General features: G+C 49.9%; 1 protein-coding gene across 5 annotated transcripts in view; it reads right to left on the reverse strand.

Moving 5' to 3' along the window:
• Window positions 1-978: 978 nt before the first annotated feature.
• LOC110260388 (uncharacterized) overlaps window positions 979-19,818 on the reverse strand; it is a 34,006-nt gene continuing 15,166 nt past the window's right edge. Inside the window, exons 1-4 of one of the 5 annotated variants that reach the window (XR_002343635.2) lie at window positions 11,483-12,004; window positions 11,276-11,386; window positions 7,315-7,366; window positions 979-3,142 (exon numbers count right to left, since the gene is read on the reverse strand). Coding sequence is in view for 1 of the 5 variants with exons in the window: in XM_085024150.1 (XP_084880276.1) it covers window positions 11,279-11,386 (108 nt within the window). In the remaining 4 variants the exon portion in view is untranslated. Of the gene's footprint in view, window positions 3,143-7,314; window positions 7,367-7,999; window positions 11,162-11,275; window positions 11,387-11,482; window positions 12,005-19,818 lie in introns of those variants that run through there. The other 4 variants (XR_002343634.2, XR_014844875.1, XR_014844876.1 and 1 more) reach the window with 4 other exon arrangements.

The raw sequence follows: 19,818 nt of genomic DNA on the forward strand, positions 1-19,818 counted from the left end.
GCATCCCTGACATGACAGGCAATGTCAGGGCAATCGGGGAAACCACAGCTCCGTGCGGCTTTGTCCTCAGAAGAGACTTGCAAAACCCTGCCGTCTTCATGTGTCTTCTCAACGCTGCAATTAAACCTTCCCCTAGCGCTCCCCACAGCTCCCCAAGTCTAGACACCGTAATTTTCATGAAAATTTCTCCAATGTCCTAATTAACAGAGAAGGGGAGAGAAGTCCTGGACAAAGAAGACAGCCGGGACCCCAGGAGTGCCCCCCACCAGTGCCAATGGAGGGCTGGCCAGAGACAGGGGAGCACGATTCGGCTCTTGCTTCTCGTCCCCATCGCCCCTAGCTTTGCCCTTCCCGTATTCTTCTCAAAGGACACATCAGCCCTTGGCTTCTGCTTGGCCTGCCCCGGTGATCTCCCTGCCCCACTGCAGAAGTCGGCGGGTCGCCTCTGCCGCACCAACACATCCCACCCTGCGGCGTGACCTGGAAAAGTCATTCGCCTTCGTGAATACCCTGTGACCCTTTTCCCTAAGCTTCAGGGTCTTTTTCTTGACAACCTAAGTGTGAGCAACCTGAGCCCACTCACCTAGGCTCCCCGGGTGTCCATGTGGGGACAGAGGCCTGGGAAACAGGTGTCTCTGCAGCCCCGCTCCCCCACCCCGTGCTTGAAGGTGGCACCGGTGAGCTGGGCAGCAGCCGGCTGTCCCACGCCTGTGCCCCGCCCTCCTTCAGCTATCTCCTCTGTGAGTCAGGGAGTTCCAGGGGTCCCCACCCAGACGCAGCTCTGCCAAGGTCGGGGCCACCTCTCCCACAAAGGGCCTGATGTTTACCAGCAGCTACAGGATGTTGTGTTACGAGCCAAAATTCCCCAGCAGTTGAACTCTGTGGGCTGATCTGCCCAGCCCCTCCCGGGAACTCACACCCAGCGTCTCATTACCTCTGCCCACTCTCTGCCGCCTCTCTCTTTTCAACTCTGCATTGTTGGGGTTTTATATTTTTTATTTATTCTTTTTTTTTTTTTTTTTTTTTTTTTTGTCTCTTCTAGGGCCGCACCCATGGCATGTGGAGGTTTCCAGGCTGGGGGTCGAATCGGAGCCGTAGCCGCCGGCCTTCGCCAGAGCCACAGCAACGCGGGATCCGAGCCGCATCTGCGACCTACACCACAGCTCACGGCAACACCAGATCTTTAACCCACTGATCCAGGCCAGGGATGGAACCCGCAACCCCATGGTTCCTAGTCGGATTTGTTAACCACTGAGCCATGATAGGAACTCCCTCAACTCTGCATTGCTTTTTAAATGTCCTGTCTACTTTTCTCTTTCTCTTTAAAGAAACGTAGAGAGAAAGACAAAGACCATGTGCTATCACCTATGTGGAATCTAAAAACACGTATATACACAAATGAACAGAAACAGACCCACAGACACAGAAAACGCTTACCCACTGCGGGGAAGGGGCGAGAGGTTAAATTAAGAGGTCGGGCTGCACACACACACACACTACAGTATAGGAAATAGATGAGCAACGAGGATATGCTGTGTAGCCCGGGGACCTCGACTCAATAGCTTATAACAACCTCTGCGGGAAAAGAATATGAAAAAGAACATACCTCTTCCTACACACATGAATCCCGTGGCTGTGCATGCGAATCTACCACGACGCTGTAAATCAGCTGTGCTCCAAGAAAATGAAAACGAAAGGTAGAGAGGGCCGTGGTGAAAAGGTGGACAGGAGAGGCTCTGAACAGAGGAAGAGGAGGGGTCGTCTCTTATCTGCCACTCATTCCACACACACACACACACACACACTGTCCCGCACTCACAGTCCACGCACCCGCAGTCCTGTGGGACCCCGGGCACAGGACTCCTGGCTGCCCTGACCCCTCCTCCCTCAGGAAAGCAGGAGCTGCCCATCCCCGAGCTGTCCGCACTGGTTACTTGCTTTCTGCCGCTGTTTTTCTCTTTAGATGAATGGCCAGGCTGTCTGAGAAGCCAGATGGGTCAAAATGGCTTGGGGTTATCCCTTTCTGATAATAATATCGCTAGTATAATATTGTCCATCAGTCGGTTTAAGTCTCACGACGACCCCATGAACCAGGTGTCACCATCCCCCTATTTACAGATGAGGAAATCTGGGGGCCGCTGGCCAAGCTGAGTTCTGGGTGACGGCCCTGGACTCAAGGTACACACAAGTCTCACAGCTTGTTCCCTAATGCTTGCTTCTGGTATGAACTGCCCTGGCCACAGCCCCCTGGATCAGGAGAGTCACATTAGGCGGTGTCTGTGCATCAGTGACCACTGAGGGGACGGAGGCGGGCACCTGGCCTGAGGCAGCCTATCCATGAGCTGCCTAATGGCTCGTGACGATGCCTTTGGCCAAGAGCGCTACCCAAAAAGGCCATGTCACCAGGTCCGTAAGCAAAGGCTTCTGGACTAGCTCTTTCTGGCATCTGGATTGAGGAACCGGCCTGTTAATAAAGACAGGAAAATAGAGCAGACACATCTTGTGAAAGGCAAGAGAAAGCACAGCATGGGATGGTACAGCCACAAGAGAGCAAAGAGAACTGCCCATCCGTGCAGCTGCCTCAAGCCCCGACCGGCTTTCTGGCCCAAGGGTCTCACAGGTGGGAAACCCTCTCTTTGGCTTCCGTGGTTCTCTGCTCCTTGAATCAAGGGACCCTCTCCACCTTACGGCCCACACTGATCTCTGTACTGATTTACCCCAAAGCGGTGGCCCCAGTCAGGTACCCAAAGGGGGAGGTGGGCACGCGGGTCCCTCGGTCCCACTGTGGGAGGTGGCCGCTCTTCTTCCCCTGTGCCCGCAAGTCCAGGATCTGGCCAAACCGATGAACTCAGTTTACTGCAGTGACTCTGGTTCAGCTGCTGAGGCAGAAAACATATGCGACGCACCGAATCCAGGCTAGTCTGGTTCTTCGAAGACCAGCTTTACAAAGATCAACCTTTTTGCATCAGAGACAGCAATCTGCAATCAAGTCAATATGTAGCTTTGACTTACAAACTCTGGGATTGCGTTCTGGGGGTGAGCCAGACAAAAGCGCAGATTTCTTTTCAGTAAGAAAATACTTTTGAGATTAGACTGCAGAGGCATCCGATTGCCTTGGAAAATCCGTGTTGTAAAGACCTCCCTGTAAATACAAGACGGAAGAGTTGGACAAAAGGAGACATCTGGAGGAATTGTCTGTCTTTTGCTCAGGAGGCTGTGTTTCCCACATGCCCAGATCTTACAAAAGGGAATATAATCTGACACACTACCTAAAGCCTGTTTTTGTCATGTCTTTTTTTTTTTTTTTCTATTCACTTTTTCTATTTTCCCCTGAGCTGTAAATTTTTTTTTAAATCTGCATCATTTTTGTGGTATCCAGGCTTTGGGGGGGAGCCACTCCCTGAATACTTTTTACCTGTTTTCACATGAAGTGCTAGAATATCAGAGCCCCAGGTGTCTAAATCAAGATGCTTCAAAAGGCGGCTGGCTCTGCACTCCGGAGAGTCCCACAGCCTGAGCAAATATGATTCAGCTTGAGTCACAGCTTAAACACAGCATATGGATGTGGTTGGTTGCCAGTAAAGGTAAGGGGAAAAACATCTCATCACCTTAGTGCTGGAGATTCCACAGCCCCTCCGAACAGCTAGGTCGGGGCCTAAGCAGGGCAGCTTGACAGGAGCCGGGAGGGAGGCAGGCCCTTGTTTAGGGATTGCGCATCCTTAGCCGTAGCTTCCCTCCCCCACCTCACCAGGTGGCTGCTGTGCTTCCAGGTCCTTCGTTTGGATTCAAGGCAAGAAGAGGGAAGAGGGCGTCGGAAAGAGGGGGGAAAAGTCTCTCCTTTAAAGAACTGTTCTTCTGCAGACACAGACGCACAGATGGGAAGAACAGACTTGTGGTTGGTTGCCGAGGGGGAGGGAGTGGCGTGGACGAAGGTTTGGGGTGAGTAGATGCAAACGATTGCGTTTGGAGTGGATAAGCCATGAGGTCCTGCTGCGTAGCACAGGGAACGAACGGCATCTGGTCACGTGTGACGCAGCATGATGGAGGAGAATGTGAGAATCTATAAACATGTGTGACTGGGTCGCTTGGCTGTACAGCAGAAACGGACAGAATATTGTACATCAACTATACTTCCGTTCTAAATAACCTTTTTTCAGGTTCTTCGGGAAAGCCCACCCAGGAATGTCTGCTTCTCAGCCAGAACTGGGCCGCACGACCAACCCTCCCTGCCAGGGCGTCTGGTAACCACGTCCTTCCGATTTCTGGCTTGTGTGGGGGAGGAGCAGCACGGAAAAGGCCGAGCCCCGTGGCTGCCGCAGGGGACAGGACTGCAGGGGACAGGACTGCAGGGGAGACGCAGGCCCTAAACGCCCCACTGAGAGGGAAGCCGCCAGGCTCACCCCCTCAGAGGCAAACATCCCATTCCGGACAAGGCAGTGTGGCGGCAGCTCTGCGCTCAGCGCCCACCTCAGCAGGTGGCTTATGACCAGAGAGCACAGGGCTTCAGAGGAGACTCTCCAGCGGGAGGGAGGCCCGCGCTGCCCTGGAGGTGGCCTGACTGAACTAAGCTCCGCGTCCCTCTGCCTGGCCCACGGCTGCCTGATTCTCCAGGCCTCACGATGTACACAAACGCCTCCAGAGGCCGGCCCTGATGTCTTTTTCTTTTTTCTTTTTTGGTCTTTTTAGGGCCGCACCCTCAGCGTACAGAGGTTGTCAGGCTACAGGTTGAATCAGAGCTGCAGCTGCTGGCCTACACCACAGGCACAGCCACTCGGGATCTGAGCCACGTCTGCGACCTACACCACAGCTCACGGCAACGCCAGATCCTTAACCCACCGAGCAAGGCCAGGGATCGAACCCGCATCCTCGTGGATACTAGTCGGGTCAGTTACTGCTGCGCCACAACAGGAACTCTCTACCCTGATTTCTTAGACTTAATCATGTGCCTTTGCTAAATGCTCCTAGGTTACCTTGAAGTTCTCTCTCATAACGCCTCTCTCTCTCTCTCATTTGTAAGCCTTCTTGGACATCCTCTTTTCCCACTGGACCTGGGAGTTCTGAGAGGCTCGAGCCCCTGTCTGTCTTGTTCACTGGTATTTCCCAAGCGCTCAGCACAATGGCTGGCAGAGCAGAGGAGCTCTGTACATTTTTACGGAATGGAACGAAACTGATCTGGCTCTGCTCCGGGTATGGTATGCGTCTCCGTAAGTTATCACATTTATGGTGATAGAGTTATGTCTGTGATGATCCGTTGAAAATTTGTTTTCCCCGCTAAACGATTAGCCCTAGGAGAGCAGGGAGTAAGTCAGCTTGGGTGGCTGATACATGTCCAGCTCCTTTTACGTTGCCTGGTATATGGGCATGGCTTTCGATGGGCAACAGACACCTGCTGAGTGAGTGATTACCTTATTCATTCATTCATTTGCTTATGTGTTTATTATTGTCTTTTTAGGGCACTGCAGCACATGGCACTTGGCACCTGCAACACGTGGAAATTCCAGGCTAGGGGTTGAATCAGAGCTACAGCTGCCAGCCTACACCACAGCCACAGCAACGCGGGATCCGAGCCACGTCTGCAAACTATACCACAGCTCACAGCAATGCCGGATCCCCAACCCACTGAGCGAGGCCAGGGATCGAACCTGCATCCCTCACGGATACTAGTCGGATTCGTTTCCGCTGCACCACGATGGGAACTCCTGAATGAATGATACTTCAGTTAAGATCTGTAACCTCTCTCAGTTTCCCTCTCTGTCACGATAACCCCCTAAACTGCTGTGATGATTACTGCCTGGCTGCGTGGAACTCAGCAATAATCATTCCTCTCTTCCCGCTGGGAACTCGCACACTGGGTCTCTGGGGCTTTGCTGTAAGGACGAAAAAGGAGAACAAGGCATTCGAGCAGCTCACCGAGCTTTGGGCCCAGGAGCTTTAATCGGAAAAGGACCCATGACGGGCACAGGACGTGTCCTAGTTTGCGAGAGCTGCCCTGCCACAGGCTGGGTGGCCTAAAAACAGGACTTGATTTCCTCACAGATCTGGAGGCTCGAAGGCCAAGGTCAAGGCATGAGTATGGCTGGCTTCCTCTGAGGGCCTCTCCTTGGCCAGTGGGCGGGTGTCTTCTCCCTGCGGCCTCACGCAGCCTCCCTCTGTGCATGTCTGCAGCCTGACCTCCTCTTCTTACGAGGACACCAATCATGGGATTGGGGCCCAGCCCAGTGACCTCGTGGAACCTCAGTCCCCCATCAAAGGCCCTGCCTGCAAACACATTCCCATCCAGAGGGCCTAGGGGTCCGGGCTCCCACACATGCACTTTAAGGGGACAGGACCCATAACAGGGGACACGAAACTCTGCTACCATTTTCTGCTCCATTCAAAAACTATCTTATGCACACTCCTCTGGTGAAGGTTAATAAGTTTTAAAACACAGGCAGCCTGCTAAAAGGATGGTCCATTGGTTGCTCACACCTTAATACGCGTTGCTTCATTAAGTGGCCTGGTTTCCTACCAACCAGGTGAAATCAGTGACACAGGTGAGAAAGGAGGCACCAGAAATGGGAATAAAGAATTTTGGCTCCCAAGTCACTACTGGGGACAGCGGAGCTGGGCGGATGAGGAACAGTGATAAACAAACTTCTTTTTCTTTTTTGTCTTTTCTGGGGCCGCACCCGCAGCACATGGACGTTCCCAGGCTAGGGGCTGAATTGGAGCTGCACCACAGCCACAGAAACTCGGGGTCCAAGCCACGTCTGCGACATACACCACAGCTCACAGCAGCACCGGATCCTTAACCCACTGAGGGAAGCCAGGGATCAAACCCGAAACCCCATGGTTCCTAGTCGGATGCGTTAACCACTGCGCCACTAGGGGAACTCCGATAAAAAAACTTCTTAGACATCGACCTTGCACATGATGCTAAGAAGCTGCGACCTTAGCCTGTTCCTTCTCTTTAGTCCCAGCACGTACGCCGGGCAGACAGATTCTCATCACCTCACTTTGCAGGCAAGGAGGCGCAGGCGCAGAATGGTCAGGTCGGAGCGGAGACCTGAGTCTACGTCTGTCTGAGGTCAGAAGCCACACTTTGGACCGTCTGGGGACAGTTCTCAACTCGAGGACCTAGAGAGCAGGTGTCAAGAAGAGGTGGAAGGATGGCAAAAACAAAGTTCCCCTGTGCCACGACTTTCATTAGACTTGTCTGCATCCCTCTGGACGTCGTGCTGGAGGCTGCCAGGGCGAGGAACCCAGATGGCAAAGGCCCTGTGATCTACCTTCCAACCCAACACACCAGCCCAGCCTCACAGGTACAACCCTTACCTGTGCAGGAAAGGGCTGGACTCCGCCTCGGGTGTTCCCCGTTTGGGACAACCTGTGGAAACACATCCTAATCTGAAGCTGCCCCGTGAGTCAGGGCTTTTTCTAGGGCGATGGTTCTCTACCCCATCTGACTCAATACTGTCCTTCGCGAGCATGGAGTTAAAGTCTTACATAATAAAACCCACCTACACCCAATTTCAGGGGGAAAAAAATGACATTATCTAAGGGAAACAGCAGTCCTGTTTGCCTGGGACTGGGGTTTTTCTGGGATACTGCATTTTTAGCACTAAGCCTTGATTATCTCATAGAGGAAAAAGAACAGGTGAGTCATTAAAAATAAATATGCAGTAGAAGCCTTTACTCGGCATTCCCGTCGTGGCACAGTGGTTAACAAATCCGACTGGGAACCATGAGGTTGTGGGTTCGATCCCTGGCCTCGTTCAGTGGGTTAAGGACCCGGCGTTGCCGTGAGCTGTGGTGTAGGTTGCAAATGCGGCTTGGATCCTGCGTTGCCATGGCTCTGGCATGGGCAGGCGGCTACAGCTCCGATAGAACCCTAGCCTGGGAACTTCCATATGCCACAGGTGCGGCCCTAGAAAAGGCAAAAAGACAAAAAAAAAAAAAAAAAAAAAAAAAAGCAGCAGAAGCCTTTGCTTGGCTTCCATGACATTAGCGGACACAGTGACGTAGTCAGTTGCTTTTATTCACTTACAATGAAGGAGTTAAACGAGAGAATGCAATGGAAGCATCTCCAGCTTAGAAATGCGGGATTTTAAATCTATTGAAGGCAACGTCAGAGCTCCCGGGTTACATTTTTGCAGGGACAGCTTCCAAGGCAGGCCAGTGCAGGTGTGTCATTCTGGTGACTCAAACCCCATGAGCGGCAAGCATTGCAGTGGGTATTTTCCGCAACAGTGAACATTTCTCCATCAAGTTCCAAATAAAAAACAGAGTAAGATCTTCCCTCCATTTGGTCGTTGACCACTTTCCCAACGGCTTCTCCCAGAGCAGCCAATTCTCTGACAGCACTGGGTCCGTTCAATTCACTTTCGACCACAACCGAAGTCAGCACAGACTCCGCAGGGGAAGGGCTCAGTCCCACAACGCCGTCCCCTAGACCCCGACCTGAGATGCCATCACCAGCAGTAGATCCCGAGGTCACCCTTACTTGTGCCTGACTTGCCTGAGAAGCAGAAGTTCCCAGGGCCCCCTCCTTGGATTAGAACGTTTGCTAGATCAGATTACAGAACCCAGGGAACCGCTTCCTCATACTTACCAGTTTATTTACAAGAGGGTAAAACCAAGGATACTGATGAACAGCCAGGTGAAGAGGTACCTACAGCCAGGTGCGTGGGAAGGGCTGGGGCGTTTCCATTCGCTCTCGGGGCACACACTCCGCATGACACCTCTGCACGTTCCCCAACTGGAGGCACTCCAAGTCCCATACTTTGCAGATTTTTGTGGAAGTTTTATCACTCGTGCCCCACCTGTCCTTAACTCAATCCCCAGCCCCTCTGGGCTTCCCAGAGGATGGAGGGTGCAGCTGACAGCTCCGAGCTTCCAGTCGTGATATTTCTGCTGACCGGCCTGCATCCCGAAGCCCCAGAGCCACCTCACTGAAACAAAATACGCTTCCAGCACCTGGGAAATCCCTAAGGATTTGAGAGCTCTGTGTCAGGATTTAGGGTCAAAGACTAAATATTAGAACAAAAAAGATGCTCCTAGCACTCTTATCACTTAGGAAATTCAGAGGTTTTAGAAGCCCTGTGCCAGGAGCCGGGAGCTGAGGCCAGTATATATACACATATTTTTATTCTTTCACAGCTTCATGTGTGTGCACAGAGTTAGGTTTCAGGTTCAGAGGTTATAAACATTTTTTCACTAACATAACCCTTGGTGGGTCATCTGAGAATCACACCCGATGAGGGACAATTCTTTGTCGTGTGAACCCTTCCTCCCTGGTCACTGCCCACCAAATGCTGGGAGAGCCCCGAGACGGATTTGCAAAGAGCCCTGACTGAGTCCGCTTCCCTAGAGCCCCATGGAGGAGAGGGAGCCCAGGTGCTCAAAGAACGGCTGCCCTACCTTGCAGGTGATTCATTAGAATGAGATCCCAGGTGGAAGCACCTAGCCCAGTGCTCGGCCCACAGCAACCATTCCGCGAACGGTATTATCCCAACCTTATTCTCATGCTTGATTTTACCCTATTTTGAGAACCAGAGACTTTCTACTCTCTCTGCCTGGAATGTTCTTTTCCAGTCTGGCTCCTTATCATCCAAGTCTTCGCTCAGAAAGACCCTTGCCACGGAAGTTTTCCATAACCCCCCATCTACGGTAACCAATCCCGGGCACAGTGAACTGAGCACCTTCACCTGTTTACTCATTTATTATTTCTTTCTTCCCGCTAGACTGTGAGTTTGCTCAGACCAGGGACCCTGTCTGTCTCACTCACTCTCTGTCACGAGCATCTAGGGGAGAACCAGGCCCAGAGCAAAGCCCTGGGGAAATACTGAATGAACAGAGTGACCAGTGCAGGTGTTAAACCAACGTCGACAGAGCTTCAGGTCGGTACTGATCTGGCTGAAAAGGTCTGAGAACGAGAAGGCCACCCCTGAGATCTCCAGGCCTGGAACCTCCCCTTGTTACAGATGAGGCGAAGGCAGCAGAGCCCCTCACAGCGTGGACAAGACCTGACCACATCAAATCAGCTCCCGGGCAGCAGAGCATAAGACGTGCGATAAATAACCGCTTCTAGAGTTAGCCTCGAATACCAGGAACGGGATGTCTTTTCATTCCTTCCAGGGATCTGAGCTCTTAGTTTACAGAGAAGTGAAACAGACGTAGAGCTGGACTAAGAAACTGGTACCTAGCTCATGGTAGTGCGAGGTGTTAAACAGCTGCCGGGAAAATGCAGACGCTGGAAATGCCCACTCGGGGGGCAAGTCAAATCCCTGAGCCCGCCTTGAAGCCAGAGCTGGGCAGGCCCCCGTTTATCGACTGCTGATTCAGAGCTGGGCAGGCCCTGTTTACCGACTGCTGACCTTAATAAGCCCCTGGAGAACTGAAATGTATGAACAAATACATACTGAGTACTTTCTCTCTCTCTTTTTTTAAATTGTTTCTTGTTTCTTGCTTTTATGGCCATACCCACGGCATATGGAAATTTCCAGGTTAGGGGTCGAATCAGAGCTGCAGCTGCCAGCCTACACCACAGCCACAGCAACACCAGATCCTACAACCTATAGCACAGCACACAGCAACGCCAGATCCTTAACCCCCTGGGCAAGGCCAGGGATCGAACCTGCATCCTCATGGATGCTAGTCCAGTTCTTAACCCACTGAGCCACCGCAGGAACTCCATATATTGGGTGCTTTCCATAGGCAAATAAAAAATGGGGTTAAATAACCATTTCCAGCGGCTCTCACACCTGAGGAGCTGGGAGGGCTCTGTTCCTTCATTGTGACAGCACCTCTGGACTTTGTAGCCTCTGAGCTACCAAAAGGCTACTTCTTGTAGAGAACAGCCCAAGCAAACAGGCTGCAGGATGGCTCCATCCTTCCGGTCTAACTCACTTTTTATTTTTGTCCCATTAGGATTTAGATGTAGGCAGGATCACTGTGGGAAATGCACCAGAAAGAGCAAGCATTTTCCAGTCAGGTGACAGCGATTTGAAATCCACCCACCAGTGGTTATTAACTAAACCTTAGTCAGTTTCCATAACCCACCTGTGCTCAGTTTCCCATTTTGTTTTTTGGTCATACTCCCTGCATGTTCAAGTTCCCAGGCCGGGGATCAAACCAGACCCATGCTGCTGCAGTGACAACACACCATCCTTAACCTGCTGCGCTGCAAGAGAACACGCCTCAGTTTCCCATTCTTCACATAGAGGGAATAAAACTGCTGCTGCAGGGTTCAAACAAGGACCACATCAAATTGCAATGTATATAAAACATAGCCTACCTTTCAGGGGCTGCATGCCAAGGATTTATTTCCTCGCCATTTAGTGGGAGGGTGACAGTCACCTCTAAGTGGGGGACCATGCTGAAAGAAAGCTTCCCACGGCTCAGGCCCCTGGAGAAAATAGAAAAGCAAAAACAAGGAGGAGGATGCAGGAGTGACAGACACGGGAAGAGGTCACAGCCGAGTGATCAGCTAAGCTAAGATTACCTTGGTTTCTAAGCAGTAACAGGAGGCCCTGCCCAGCTTCGTGTGATATTCAGAAAACCTGTCTTCCTGTCTCAGCTCTGCTGCGAGCCGGGGAGCTGGGGCAAGTCACTTCCCTTCTCGGTTCTTACAGGGAAAGTGCGGTTATTGACACTCGCCTTTCCGCTTATTGTGAAAATGTATGAGATGGAAGCTGGAAGGCGTCCAGCTCCTAGCGAGACTCCCTGCATGTAGCGCTTCCCCCCCAGTTGCGAGCAGCGCAGCCAGCATCCGAAGAGGCGGGACTGATGAAGATGAACTCGAGTTGCCTGGCATTTCAGCCAGCACAGGTTAGATCCCGCTGTGCTTAAGAGTCGGTCTACAGATTCAGGGGCTTAAATTTGCAGGTTTCTTTCTTAGGCACCCCACTCTCTAGCAGGGTCAAGCAGAGGTCCTGTGCCACACCGCTGTCCTGCTCAGTCCCGGCCCCAGGCAGCAGAGCCGCCGCCGGCAGGGACGTTGCGGGTTGCCACGACCGGAAAGAAGAAAAGGTGGTGCCGCCGCCTGCCTTTCAAAGCCTCCCGTCTCTTCATTGGCCAACGCGAGTCACGTGAGGACACGGCAAGTGGGCGGGAGAGCACAGCCCACCGTGGGTGTCGGGAAGGAAAGAGAAGCATCAGTGAGCAGCCCTGGTGTCCACCGCAGTCAGGGAGCAACGACTTCAGGAGGATTTTAATTGTATCTTTTCCCAAGGAAAGACGTGCCATTAATTGCTGAGAATTGGCACACTACCAAAGATATGTTTTTCTTTTCCTGATGAAAAGAAATTATAAGTAGTCTTGCAGAGTTGTTGCACTGCTTGCAGAATTTTCTGGGGCCGTAGCCACGGCTGCGTTTCCCCACCTTCCGTTTATTTCTGCAGTCTTCTTTATTGCAGTCAGGAAGTGGCCTTTTCTTCCCTCATGGGTCTCTCTGCCCTCCCACGTCATGAACATGTGGCTCTTTCCTACACCCCAATCATGTTTAGAAACCCCAAACTTCTGATGGCACCAAAACCACGGAACGGTCCGTCAGAAACCACCGCTTTGAAATGACCAGCGTTTGTAGGCGCCTTTCCCACTGAGTGTGTTCTCTATTTTTGCGACTCAGACGTGCGGAATATACTGCTTCCTTTCTGATTTTCAACATGCAAGTGTTTCTTCGATCTTCCATAGGGAGCCTTCCTAATATGTAGATCACATAGCCTTCTGCCTGTGGGATCTCCATATTCTCCCTGTGGGATCCCCAATGCGTAATTACAATGTCGGTACCACACCTTGAGAAAGTTAGAAGACCCATCAAGTCCACGCCAAGTTGGCTCAAACTCACCAGCTCTCCATCAGAGAACCAAGCAGCCCAGGGACGAGACCTGGGTTAAAATGCGAGAGCTCCGTGTTGTCTAGGTTCCGCCACCAGTTAGCTTGGTCGACTGGGGCAGATCATTTCACCTCCCTGCGCCTCAGTCTCCCTGATGATCAGAGCAGAGGTTTGGATCAAGTGGTATCAAAGGCATTTCTTTTTCTTTTTTTTTTTGTCTTTTTGCTATTTCTTGGGCCGCCCCTGCGGCATATGGAGGTTCCCAGGCTAGGGGTCCAATCGGAGCTGTAGCCACCGGCCTACGCCAGAGCCACAGCAACACGGGATCCGAGCCGCATCTGCAACCTACACCACAGCTCACGGCAACGCCGGATCCTTAACCCACTGAGCAAGGCCAGGGACCGAACCCGCAACCTCATGGTTCCTAGTCGGATTCGTTAACCACTGCGCCACGACGGGAACTCCTCAAAGGCATTTCTAGCATGAACATTCTGGCATTATTGGGCCTCAACTGGAGTTTCACCATGCACTTAAAACTGAGCCTATAAGCAACTATTTCTGATCAAATTTATTGATGAGATAGCTCTTCTATGTGGAGAATGGGTCTGGAGAAACAACTGCAAGATGTCCAGCAGAAGCGGTCTTTAGGTCATCTAAGAACCATGATTTTCCACTTTGCACAACCACTAGAAATTTCTCATTTGATACTGATGAGAAATCTGACACATGGCATCTATATGATGTATCTTAACCAGGAGAATGCTTAACCAGGAGAATGCTTAACATACTGATGCCTCCCTCTAGTACTGCTTTTTTTTTTTTTTTAATTTCATTGAGATGCAATTCGCCCAGCGATAGTGTATAAATCAGTGGATTTTGGTGTAGACACAGAGTTCTGCCATGATCACAACAATCAACCTGAGAACATTTCCACCGCCCCAGAGAAACTCCACATGTGTCACCATTCAGTCTCTGTGCCCTCTCAAACATCTCCAACGCCTGGCGACCGCGAATCCACTCGCCGACTCTACAGATTGGCCTATCCTGGATATTTCCTATAAATAGAATTATATAAAAATTTTTGTTTAATGTTGGGCTTCTTTCACCAAGCATAACGTTTTCAAGGCTCATCCATGTTGAGCATCTATCAGCGCTTCTTGTCTTTTTATCACCAAATGGTATTTCGCTGTATGGACAGACCACATTCTCACTATCCATTCATCAGGGGGTGGGCATTTAGGACATTTGAGTCTTTTTGGCTATTCTGTACAATGCAGCTGTGAACATCCATGGATAAGGTTTTGTGTGGACTTGTATTTTCATTTCTGTTGGGTCTATACCTAGAGGTATAATTCTAGGTCACGTGGTAACTCTATGCTTAACCTTTCCAGGAATGACCAGCTCTTTCCAAAGTAGCTGCACCATTTTCTACTCTTATAAGCCTGCTGTGAGGGTTTCATTTTCTCCACATCCTCACCAAAACTTCCTGTTATTTTCTTTCTTTTTCTTTTCTTTTCTTTTCTTTTTTTTTTTTTTTTTTTTTTTTTTTTTTTGCTTTTTAGGGCCGCACCCATAGCATACGGAGGTTCCCAGGCTAGGGGGCGAATTGGAGCTGTAGCCACTGGCCTACGCCACAGCTACAGCAACTCCAGATCCAAGGCGTATCTGCAGCTACACCACAACTCATGGCAATGCCGGATCCTTAACCCACTGAGCGAGGTCAGGGATCGAACCCGAAACCTCATGTTTCCTAGTTGGATTTGTTTCCACTGCGCCACGCCAGGAACTCCCCATACTTGCCAGTTTCATTAGAACCATCCTAGAATGTGCGAAGTGGTATCTCCTTGTGGTTTTGATTTGTATTTCCCTGATCGCTAAAGATGTCGAGTATATCCTCATTGATAGACCCTCTTTGGAGAAACACTCATCCAGGTCCTTTGCCCATTTCAAATATTAGTTAGGCAGTTCCTGTTGTGGCTCAGCAGAAACAAACCTGACTAGAATCCACGAGGATGCAGGTCTGATCCCCGACCTCTCTCAGTGTGAAGGATCCAGAGTTGGCATGAACTGGGGCCGAGGTCAAAGACACAGCTCACATCTAGTGTTGCTGTGGCTCTGGTGTAGGTCAGCAGCTGTAGGTCTGATTTGACCCTGTAGCCTGGGTGTGCTGTGGGTGTGGCCCTCAATAAAGTGAAATAAAATAGTAAAATATTAGGTTATATATCTTTTTATTATTGAATTATGACTTCTCTGAATTTTTGCTAATAAAGGATAGTTCATTCACAATGCTGTGTTAGTTTCAGGTGTACAAAAAATCTGGAAAAAATATATGTAAATACATATACATATATATTTTATATAAATATATATAAATATACATATGTACACAAACATATATATAAACAGATTTTTACCTCTTATAGATTATTACAAAATAGGTTATTACAAAATATTGAGTACAGTTCACTGTACTACACAGCCGGCCCTTGTCGGTAATCTATTTTATTTGTATTAGTGTGTATATGTTAATCCCGAATTCCCAATTTTAATCTCTTTTTAGATACACAGTTTGCAAAATTTTTCTCCCATTCTGTGGGATGTCTTTTCACCTTCTTGCTGATGCCCTTTGAAGGACCACGTTTTAAATTTTGATGATTTCCCATTTACCTATTTTTTGGTTGTTGTCGACAGTGCTTTTAGAGTTACATTCTAGTGCTGTTTGGAAAGCTGTTTTTTTCTTAGCTTTTTGTTCATACTTAGAAAAATACTTCTGACGTCGCTTTCCCGCCCAGAATTACTTAGAATAGTAGAAGCTAATATTTGCTAAGCACTTACTATGTGCCAGCCTATTGCTCAGAGTCCAGAGGGCTTGGGTTGCCAGGCGGGGCCTCGGGGCTCACAGAGACCAGAGCAGCCACTCTGACTGGGGAGCCTGTGCCCTCAAGACCTTTGGGTCCACCCGAATGTACCTTCCTCCCTTGACATCTGTTTCATTTTTCCAAGGGAAAAGCCATGTGTCTGCTATTGGTGTTGGACAAGTTAGGCCCCCCTCCTCCTGTTCCCCTCCCTTCCCAGAACCGCCGGCGTCTGCAGACTCTCCAACGCACACACACAGGAGTCCAAAACGGCAAAACAACACCCTCGTTCCTGACACACAGCCCGTAAGGCCCTGAGGCCGCAACTTCCGGGGCTGCGTGACCGCCCCCCCGCCCCCACCCCCAGCTGTGGTGGTGACAGTCCAGGGTTTGCCAGCCCCTCTCCCACCGTCTCCAGCTGCCTATCGGCCCTGTTTTACGAGGCTTCAGAGTCATCTCTCAGACTCAGCCTCCCTCTCCTGTTTCACCCTTCCTGCCACTGCATCTGCGCAGATCCCCCACCATCTCTCAGATGAACTCATTAGACGCTCTTCGCTGTGTTTCCTTTCATTGAATTGAAATGAGTGATCCCTCGCGGTTGTCCTCTTACCATTAGATTACGAGGTCACTGAGGTCGGAGACCAAACAGAACTGATTCGGGGAGTGTCTGTTTTGGCTCAGCGGGTTGCAAACCCTACTAGCATCCATGAGGATGCGGGTTCGATCCCTGACCCCCACTTAGTGGGTTAAGGATCCGTGTTGACATGAGCAGCAGTGTAGGTTGCAGACGTGGCTCGGATCCCATGCTGCCGTGGCTGTGGTGTAGGCTGGCAGCTGCAACTCTGACCTGACCCCTAGCCTGGGAATTTCCATATGCCAGGAGTGTGGCCCTAAAAAAAAAGGAACTGATTTGCCGAGAACCTAGATTAGAGTCTGCAATCTAAAGGGAGTGAATTAGCTCTCATGGAGGGATTCTTCAGGGCCATACTGGGCCCAGTATCTACAAATCCTTTACAAAAGCCTTTGCAATAATAATGACGCAGTGTCACGGGACCCAGAGAGTCCAGGAACCCTTCCCGTCCTGCTATGTGCATGAACCTTGCTAGCGCTTGAGGAGGAATCAAGGCTATGTAGACATGTCATCTCTCGCTTAGGGAGTCACCTGCTGGCCGGTCAACTTCCCTTTATCTTCATCGTGAACGAGTCTGGTCCGGGTCCCTCTGAGACCCTTCTCCACCAGGGCCCGCTGAGGGATCAGGAGGTGTGATGTCTTTCTCAAACCCAGCCACCCCTGTCTCCTGGGTCCCCCCGAACACTGATGGAGTAACCAAAAAAGTGAGGTGTGTATTACAAAGTCACTCGGAGGAGGAGGGCGAGGGGTTCTAACCCTGTCTTGGGAACCTGCTCCCGCAGACCACGTGGGGAAGGTGGAGATGGGCAGAGGCGATGGGGACTCCCAGCCTGGGCCTTCAGGGGCTACCGCAGGTGGAGGCCGCCTTGCCCTGTAATTCTGTCCTCAGGCCTCTGCTGTCCCCTCTCACAGTCTCCGCTTGTTTCCTAGGTAACGTCCCCAACCCTTTGCCACAGAAAACTGCCCATTCTGCCCTCTTCTCCACAAGAAGTGGTCACAAGTGGCTGCTGTGTCTTGCTAAGTGCAAAAACTACTGCCTCGGGCTTTAGCCGGATGTCAACGGAAGACTCCTCGCCCAGCCTGCAGCTCACTCTGAAGTGGCAGGAAGGGAACGCGGTCAGAATAACTCTTTTTCCAAAGACAGTGCAGGTCAGGAACAGAGGAGCAAATCATCTTTTAGCGTTTTAATATATTTTCCACCCAACTCTATTATTCCAGTTCTGACATGCCTGCGAGAAAGTCGTTCTTGTTTCCCTCCTGAGTCTATTTCATCAGAAAAGCTCCTCATTAGGTGAGGAGGTTTGTTTATTTCCTAGGAGAGAATCTGTTGATCCCACAGCTCTCCCCAGACCAGTGGGGGTGGGAAGGCCTCGAGGGCCACAGCAGTAAACAGAAACTTAGAAGCTCACACGTAGAATCAGCCGGATAATCAGAATGTTTGAGGATTCAGGCCCTTGATCTATAAAGTGTCCTTAGGAAACTGATGGCTTCAGTTTCAAAGGAAAGAGCGAGGTTCTTTCTTGTGTCTTTTTTGCCCAGGAGCTAGACTCTCACCCCGACCCCCTCCACTTGAAACTCACTATCTGCAAGATGAAAGGAATCCATCTAAGGTTTCTAGAAGATTCTTGGAATCCACAAGTAATTCAATTAAAGCCTACGCAGTATCTACATCTGCTACGTGCAGTACTGGGGGGGTGAAAATGCAATTTTGTATCACCCAGGGAGAAATTCCCACAACCTTGCTTTGAGAAATCATGTTGGATCAAAGGTTGATACAGAGTATTATTGCTTTTCTCATGTTAACCTAACAGCCAGGGAAAAAAACATTTTCCCAGAATGATTTATCCTAAAAATCCTGAGTGCAGAGTCCCCGTCATGGCTCAGTGGTTAACAAATCCGACTAGGAACCATGAGGTGGGGGGTTCAATCCCTGGCCTTGCTCAGCGGGTTAAGGATCCGGCGTTGCCGTGACCTGTGGTGTAGGTTGCAGACGAGGCTCAGATCTAGTGTTGCTGTGGCTCTGGCGTAGGCCGGTAGCTGTAGCTCCAATTAGACCCCTAACCTGGCAACCTCCATACACCATGGGTGCAGCCCTAAAAAGACAAAAAGACCAAAAAAAAAAAAAAAAAAAAATCCCAAGTGCTACCAGGAATTCTCATGGGATAAGTCATTGGGTCCAGAATTTATAGAAAAGCATCCCAAATTCCTTCTGTTCTTTCCTTCAGTACTGATTTCACTTAACCTTGACAGCGACAAAGAAATGAATTAAGGAAAAACAGCTGTGAAAGGGGAAAAAAAGCATTTATACCATAATTCAGTCTTAACCATTCTTTTAACTGGAAATATGAGCATATTGATGGTACCAGAAAAACGTGTTAGAGGCTCAAGTGGAAAAAAAGGTAACTTTCTATTAAACAACTTCAAATGACAGAAATCATTCGTGGGAATTCCAAAGGAAGCGCTATCTGAGGCGAAAGACTCTCTTTTACTAGTGAGTCCTTAGAAATACCCGAACTTTCCACCCGTCCCTGTTCGAATAAATCATCTCCCTCCTTTGGAAAATTCCAGGCTGAGGCAAAAGCCGAGTCAACTCGTCTTACAATGCAAAACATTGTTTGCCGGAGAACTCCCATCATCTATCACATTTACCAGGGTAACTTTTTTTGTTGTTTTTAACAATACGCTACCAAATAATTCTAAATTCTCAGGTGCATTTGCCCTTTTTACCTTCATTCTAATGTCAGGTTCTAAATGAAATCTGCACCAGCACACAACACACATACAAAAAGATACTTTAAATTAAACATCATTCTGGATGATTTTCTCTTTTCCATTTATTGAAAATACAAATTTTGGTTTCCTTTTTGGTTTGTCTGGGTTTTTTGTTTTTGTTTTTGTTTGGTTTGGCTGTTTTATATCTCAGAAGATGGTGTCACCAGCTAGTTATTGGCTTGATGTTAATTGTTGGCTTAAACCTAATCATGCTACTCTTTGCCCCCTTGAAACCTTCCAGTATCTGCCTCGAAAGGGAGATAAAACGAAGACTTCCTGTCCATACGGCCCCACGTGACTGGCCTGCTTCCGTGCTCTCATTGTAAAGCCTCATTGCCCACTCACTACTCCCAGCCTCCAAAAAATGGGTGCAAAACCCAAATATCAACTTTTCTCACACCTTGGCACCTAGGTAATCACTCCTTCCTCCTCCTGGAGCTCCCTTCTCTAGAGGCCCCTTCATTATCCTTTCTGTCCAGCAAGTGCTTCATGGAGGAGCAGCGTAAGGACCACGTGAGCCCTTCTAAGAAACGCGGAGCTTCAGGCACACCTCACCTAGAGCATCATATTCTGCATTTAAATAGAATCCCTAGGTAATTCGTGTGCAAGTTCTAGTTTAGATCAAGTGTCACCTCCGAAGAAAGGCTTAGCTGACCCTCAGTCTAAATGAGCTTCCCAGGAGTTCCCATCGTGGCTCAGTGGTTAGCAAATCTAGGAACCATGAGGTTTCGGTTCGATCCCTGGCC

The sequence above is a fragment of the Sus scrofa genome, chromosome 4 (genome assembly GCF_054392235.1).
Source record: "Sus scrofa isolate SSC_HxYL_T2T_F1_AM1 chromosome 4, Sscrofa_HxYL_maternal_Yorkshire_Landrace_v2.0, whole genome shotgun sequence".
Classification (NCBI taxonomy): domain Eukaryota; kingdom Metazoa; phylum Chordata; class Mammalia; order Artiodactyla; family Suidae; genus Sus; species Sus scrofa.